The 7,605-nt window shown below is 34.9% G+C and overlaps 1 protein-coding gene across 1 annotated transcript; it reads left to right on the forward strand.

Annotated features, from left to right (window-relative positions):
- Positions 1–2,998: 2,998 nt before the first annotated feature.
- LOC100352131 (olfactory receptor 56A1) lies at positions 2,999–3,940 on the forward strand. Its single transcript, XM_089303658.1, has one exon. The coding sequence runs from the start codon at positions 2,999–3,001 to the stop codon at positions 3,938–3,940; it is 942 nt and encodes a 313-aa protein (XP_089159784.1).
- The last annotated feature ends 3,665 nt before the right edge of the window (positions 3,941–7,605 follow it).

A 7,605-nucleotide genomic window follows, 5' to 3' on the forward strand; every position in this document is an offset into this window, starting at 1 on the left:
TGTGGTTTTGATTTGCATTTCCCTGACAGTGATATTGAGCATTTTTATTTATTTATTTATTTATTTTTGTATTGGCTATTCGTGATCCTTCTTTTGAGAACTTTTTATTGAGGTCCTTTGACATTTCTTAACTGGATTTGTTATGTTTTGCTGTTGCTGAGTTTTTTGATTTGCCAATATATTCTGGATATTAAACTTCTTTTGAATTAGTAGCTTACAAATCTTTTTTTTCCCATTCTGTTGGCCGTGTCTTCACTCTATTGATTGTTTTCTTTGATGTACAGAAGCTGTTGAGTTTGATATAATTGTATTTGTCTAATTTTTTTTATTGCCTGTGCTTTGGGGGTCTTATTTAAGAAGTCATCACCTACTCCAATGTCTTGAAGTGTTTCCACTGTATTTTCTTCTAGCAACATCATAGTCTCAGGTGTCATTGAGCATTAGGTACAAACGGCCCAAGATAAAAAGATAGACAAAACCAATATCTATATAATTCAGAGATTTTATGGTGGATTGGGAAGAAGGGAAAGAAAATCAGACACCGATGTGTTTTAAAGAGTATTTAAATAGTAATAATAACTGTTTCCTTAAGATTTTTCTCTTATTTACTTCCTTTTCTTTTTACCATTAATATTTTTTCTTTCTATTGTCTATTGCCCTTTAAGTTAAGAATATTCAAATTTCTTTTACTAACCTTACAACAAAATCCCTGTGTTAACATCTCTGCACTGGCTTTGCCCTTCATATAAAGCTGTTTGCTGAAGTAAAGATTTCAGACAAACTCTTCATTTTGCCTGTCTCCATTTACTCAAGTTTCGCTGTCATGTTTTTCTGCCTTCTGTTTCTCTTCCCACAAAACTGTTCTTCATTACCTAATGTCAAATATAATGTATGATTTCTTTTCTTCCATTATTAAAATTCTTTTTGTGGGCACATCTGAGCATTCCATATTATATTTATTTATGCCTCTGGTCATTCTTTTTGGCTCTCCTTTTCAGCCCCTTTACATTTTCTGATCATAAACTTACATCTCAATGTTTTTCAGGGTTCCATTCTTATGGGGTTATTTTTGTATTTTAATCTATATATTCTCCTTAAGTAAGTTATGAAGTCTATGTTTTGACAACTATTCAGTATGCACTGATGATTTCCAATGCTTCATTTTTGACTTTGAGCATTTAAATAAATTCAAGCTACTTCAATATTTCATGTCATACATATTTTAATAGTTACAGATTTCATAAACTTAACATATCAAAATTGCATATATAATCTGTGTCTCCACAACATACTGAAAATCTTTCAAAGTTTATTTGTTCTGTGAAATTTATCTAGTCATTTATGTCAGGACAGACAATGCAATTTTAGAATTTCTACCCTCTCTTCTTCTAGGTTAACGTCTAAACTTTGCCTATGCCATTACATTTGCTCCTTTAAAATGCCTATGGCATTATGTTTGCTCTATTTCCACATCCTCAGAGTCATTTGTTCATATACTGTTCACTTATAAATTGGACTACTAAAGCCAACAACTACTTATTCTTTTAGATGTTCTTTGCTTCTTTTGGTCTGTTAAGTTTGTGAAGGAGGAAGAAGAAAAAGATTTAGTATATTTGTTCAAAAATGAACTTATGATCTTAATATCAAATAGGATTATGATAATTAAAATAGGAGAGGTTGGAACATTGTGAATATCCATGGAAAGGGGCTAGGAGAGGGTGAATATATAGGAGATCAACTGGAAAATTAATAAGCCAAATTTCATAAGAAGGTCAAGGTAGATAGAATCTAAATCAAAGGTATAGGGATTGCCCTTTGGAGGAAGGATATTTCTTTAGGTCTACTAGGTGTAAAGAGGAACACAAGGATGTGGATGTCGATGAGCTTGAGTCTGTTATGGGAAATGGAGGAATTTGTATCCAATGTTTCTGCTGTCACTGGATAGCACTTAGAGAAGTTACCTTAACAAGGAGGAGATTTAGCATTTGAATAAAATTTAAGAAATTCCTGAAATGGATAAAGTAATAAATAAATGAGAAAAAGTTATTTTAGTAAGTATATAAATTATTTGGGATTGGTGGTCATAAATTTTAATGAAAATATGTGCTGTTGAGCACAACTTTCTATAGGAACATTGCATTACACCTGTACAGGCTGGATTTAAATATGTTCAGGATGGGTTGTGCCAGAATTATAATCAATCAGAATGACAGGTACTTAGAGGGATGTCCTCTTTATATTTAATCAATGTTTACATTTATTTTCTTCTAGTTTATAATAGGTTTGGGAGTATATCATAAAATTTTCAATCTCAAATTTACTTAGGTATATGATAATAGGTAAGGAAAAATGAATTTTTACCACTAACTTGGTCAGCAATACTTACTAAAAGGATTGTATGGTTAGAAACATTTTATGGCATATTTACTAATCCTGTATTACTCTGTAAACTAGCAAGTTTTTCAAACCTATGGGATCTATAATTACTCAAGTTAGTATCACATGGAAACATGTAGCTTTACAACATGTTTAAATGAGGTAACTTATTATTTTCCTTTGAAATCTTGTTTACTATAATATTAGTTTATTTTTTCTAAATTAACTTCAGAAATAATGTCCAAGACTTTTCCCATTCATATCAATATTCACTGAATTTGCTTTTAGTTGGGATTAGTCTTTATATATATATATAAATTATATATATAATATATATATATAAATATATATATAAATATATATATTTATAAATATATATAAATATATATATTTATAAATATATATATATAATATATAATATATATATTATAAATATATATAAATATATATATATAAATTATATATATATATATATAAATATATATATATTTATATATATATAAATTTTCAGAAGAAGAATGTGTTGGTGAATATTTTGACAGCTTTGTTTTCTATTTATCTAATTCCTGTGTCATATCATCCATAAACACAGGTGAAACTTCCTCATCTTAGGATTTATCTCATGAAATTACTCAGCAACAACACGGCCCTGGTCTCTGAATTCCTCCTCATCTGCTTCCCTAACTACCAGAGTTGGCAGCACTGGCTGTCCCTGCCCCTCAGCCTCCTCTTCTTTGTGGCCGTGGGGGCCAACACCACCCTCCTGATCACCATCTGCCTGGAGGCTTCTCTGCATGAACCCTTGTACTACCTGCTCAGCCTGCTCTCCCTGCTGGACATCGTGCTCTGCCTCACCGTCATCCCCAAGGTCCTGGCCATCTTCTGGTTTGACCTCAGGTCCATCAGTTTTTCTACCTGCTTCCTCCAGATGTTCATCATGAACAGTTTTCTCACCATGGAGTCCTGCACATTCATGGTCATGGCCTTTGACCGCTATGTGGCCATCTGCCACCCACTGCGGTACCCATCCATCATTACTAACCAATTTGTGGCCAAAGCTAGTGTCTTCATTGTGGCTCGAAATATTTTTCTGCTTTTACCTGTCCCCATTCTCTCTGCTCGGCTTCATTATTGTGGAAAAAATGTCATTGAGAACTGCATCTGTAGCAACCTGTCTGTGTCTAGGCTCTCCTGTGATAATTTCACACTTAACAGAATCTACCAATTTGTGACTGGTTGGACCTTGCTGGGATCAGATTTCATTCTCATTTTCCTCTCCTATACCTTCATTCTAAGGGCTGTGTTTAGGTTCAAAGCCGAGGGGGCTGCAGTGAAGGCCTTGAGCACATGTGGCTCCCACTTCATCCTCATTATATTCTTCAGCACCATCCTGCTGGTGGTTGTATTGACAAATGTAGCCAGAAAGAGTGTCCCCATGGACATCCTCATCCTGCTCAATGTCCTTCATCACCTTATTCCTCCTGCCTTGAACCCTATTGTGTATGGATTTCATACCAAAGAGTTAAAACAGGGATTTCAGAAGTTGCTGAAGGGGAGGCTTTGAATACAGAGAGGGGTGGTCTATAGAGACGCTTGTTATTGCTATTTCCTCTATTTCAGGATCTGTTACTCCAGACAATACATTAATATTCAGGTACTGAGTATTTCATGCCTACTTTCTGCCCCTATAGTGTCAACAATTAATGTGGACCTCTTAGTACCTAACCAAAGTTCATTTGTCTAATTCATAATATAATATGCAACTTTCTATCTTAATATTTACAATTTTTAAATGTTTTGTCCTCACAAAATTGTGTAGAGTAGGATTATTTTTCCACTTTATACCTTAGACAAAATTTGGGAAGAAATACAACTATCTTCTCTAGTGAATAGTAGAGCATCAGTTCCAGCACAGGTCTGACTCCCTAGCCTTTCCATTCTACAGCACTCCTTCCTCAAATGAGTGAAAGCTCTTTGCTCTGCTCTTTAGATTGTGATCTTTGGGTCATTATTATGAATCTTTTGCTGCCTTCAGATTGAGAAAGATCCAAGGATCTTTCAGATATGTCATCACTACCTTTTTCTGACCATCACAGCTCAAGCATCTTTCACAAAAGGAAAATAATAATAAAAATAATAAAATAATAATAACAATTTTACCGGTATATGCTCAGCAGAAGCCTCACACATCTGTACATTTTTAATGGAAAGGCTAGGCTGCTGAGAACCCACATGGAGGTAGAGATGGGAAATGAGAAGACCAGGGATGTGGGCAGTGGCAAAATTGACTGTGGTGGTATTGGAGATTGTTTTTTATATTGAAAGCTTCATCCCATGTGGTCTGGAATCTGGAACTCAAGAATTTCCAGTGAGAGGTGTATAAGTATGGAAAATAGTTAAACTCTGGACATCATAATGTAATGAAACTAGGTAAGGAAATAAATTATGTAGTTGGTAGGCAGCAATGTCTTTATTTACATAAATAATAGGGAATTGAAGTTTCAGGGCCACCCAAGAAGCTTATCCAAAGGTCATATATTGACCTTTATTTGCAAAATTCCATAAAGTGAAAGCAAGGGCCACTCTATTTCTTGGTCCTTATCCACTGGTTCTGGTGAGTACATTCCATACCTTCTTAAATCAAAGACATTTTAAATAAAGAGAGTACTAGTACTTACTTTTTAAAAAATATTATCTTTTTTGTTCTATGAAATGTCTCTTGAATGGCAACTTGCAAATATTAGATGAATATATATATATGTATATATAATATGGCATTAGAGTATAATGAGCATTTGGTGAATGGTGGGAATTGCTTTATTCCTTTGATTGCAAAGGGCATGAAAGATTAGAAAATATTTTATTTTTCTTGAAAGAATGGCCAGACCTGATCATGCATTTGATATGTGGAGTAGGTGAGAAGAGAGAGAAAGATAACTACATTTTCAAGTTTGCATGCAAATATTTCTGTGAGTTTAGTCAATGCCACTGAGGTATTTAAGGAATACTGGCATAAGCTTCTCTTCTTATTATTAAAGACAGAGATTGAGGTCCCCAGAATGACATATAATTGACTTGGGGTCCTGGTCATGTCATTGTCTTTATTTAACCCTGTGAGAAAAGATTAGTAGTTATATGGTCTTCCCTGAGACACTCATATTAATTTTGAGTTAATTGCACACACAAGTTAGTTTTGAGTTAGTTGCACATGTAAGAATGAAAGATTGGTAGATTTTTCACTTATAAGAAAATCTAAATGCTATCCTTATCCTGGAGGTCCTGAATTAGTCATATCTTACTTGATTTCCCATTTCTGGACATCACTGCTCTTCTCCCAGTCTTAAAATCTATTTTCTTCAACTTTCTTAGATTTGCTCTGGAGTCTCCAAATCATCCCGACCTCTGGTCCCTTAGAGGGGCATTCCCTTCTTTGTGTACATAGTTTTCCTAAGGCTGTTTTCAGCTGTTAAACAGAGCTCTCCCAAATGTGGAGAAGGATGAAGCTTGTGTAGCCACAAATCCAACCATGAGATCAGGATGGAGATAGAAGTTGGGATTCTATATACTCAAGACTGACTTCAGCTTGTCAAAATGGAGGAATCTGGAATACATCATGCTGAGTGAAGTAAGCCAGTCCCAAAGGGACAAATACCATATGTTCTCCCTGATTGGTGACAACTGACTGAACACCAAAAAGGAAACCTGTTGAAGTGAAATGGACACTATGAGAAACGGTGACTTGATCAGCATAGCCCTGACTGTTAATGAACAACTTAATACATTATCCCTCTTAGTAGTTTTTTTTGTCTGTTCTACTTAATATGACTGGTTTAATTCTGTAATTATCACACAGTTATTCTTAAGTGTTGAAAATTAACTAAAATGTGATCCCTGTTAAACATAAGAGTGGGAATAAGAGAGGGAAGAGATGTATAATTTGGGACATGCTCAAGCTGACTTGCCCCAAATGGTAGAGTAAGAAACATACCAGGGGATTCCAATTCAATCCCATCAAGGTGGCATGTACCAATGCCATCTCACTAGTCCAAGTGATCAATTTCAGTTCACAATTGATCATAATGAAAGGACTAAGAGTCAAAGGGAGCACATAAACAAGTCTAGTACCTGCTAACACTAACCGATAGAATAAAGAAAGGGGAGAGTGATCCAACATGGGAAGTGAGATACTCAGCAGACTCATAGAATGGCAGATGTCCTAAATAGCACTCTGGCCTCAGAATCAGCCCTAAAGGCATTCGGATCTGGCTGAAAAGCCCATGAGAGTATTTCAGGCATGGAAAGCCAAGACACTCTGGCAAAAGATCTCTGTGAGTGAGATCCCAGTGGAAAGAACAGGTCTTCAAAGAAGGAGGTACCTTTCTCTGAAGGGAGGAGAGAACCTCCACTTTGACTATGAGCTTGTCTAAACAAGATAAGAGTCGGAGAACTCAGAGGGCTTCCATAGCCTTGGAAACTCATGACTGGAGCATAGGGAGATTACTGATGCCATAGACAGGAGTGTCAATTTGTAAAGTCAACAACAGGAGTCACTGTGCACTTACTCCTCATGTAGGATCTCTGTCATTAATGTGCTGTACATTGAGACTTAATGCTATAACGAGTACTCAAACAGTATATTTCACTTTGTGTTTTTATGGGGGTGCAAACTGTTGAAATCTTTACTTAATGCATACTAAACTGATCTGTAAAAAAAAAAAAAGAAATTATCAATTCCCAACTTGACCCTCACTGGGATTAAACATGACAATAGGTCTGATCTGATTTCATCATCATTTAAAAAAAAATCATCTATTATTTTTCACTTTATGTTTCTGTGTGGGAGCAAACTGTTGAAATCTTTACTTAATGTATACTAAGCTGATCTTCTGTATATTAAGATAATTGAAAATGAATCTTGATGTGAATGGAAGGGGAGAGGGAGTGGGAAAGGGGAGGGTAGTGGGTGGGAGGGACGGTATGGGGGGGAAGCCATTGTAATCCATAAGTCGTACTTTGGACATTTATATTCATTAAATAAAAGTTAAGAAAAAAGAGAAAAAAATTAGTTTTTTTTTAAAAATTGCTGCTTAGATTTATGGGTGAACATTCTTATAAAAATTATTCTAACAGAATAATGAATCAAATCATTTGGATCAATAAAGTTCCATTCTAGGAAAATTAATAATTTTGATATCAGATTTTAATTTTTATTAATACATTGCTGCAGAT

Source organism: Oryctolagus cuniculus, chromosome 1 (assembly GCF_051225735.1).
Source record: "Oryctolagus cuniculus isolate XC-2025 breed Fujian yellow rabbit chromosome 1, ASM5122573v1, whole genome shotgun sequence".
NCBI classification, from domain to species: Eukaryota; Metazoa; Chordata; class Mammalia; order Lagomorpha; family Leporidae; genus Oryctolagus; species Oryctolagus cuniculus.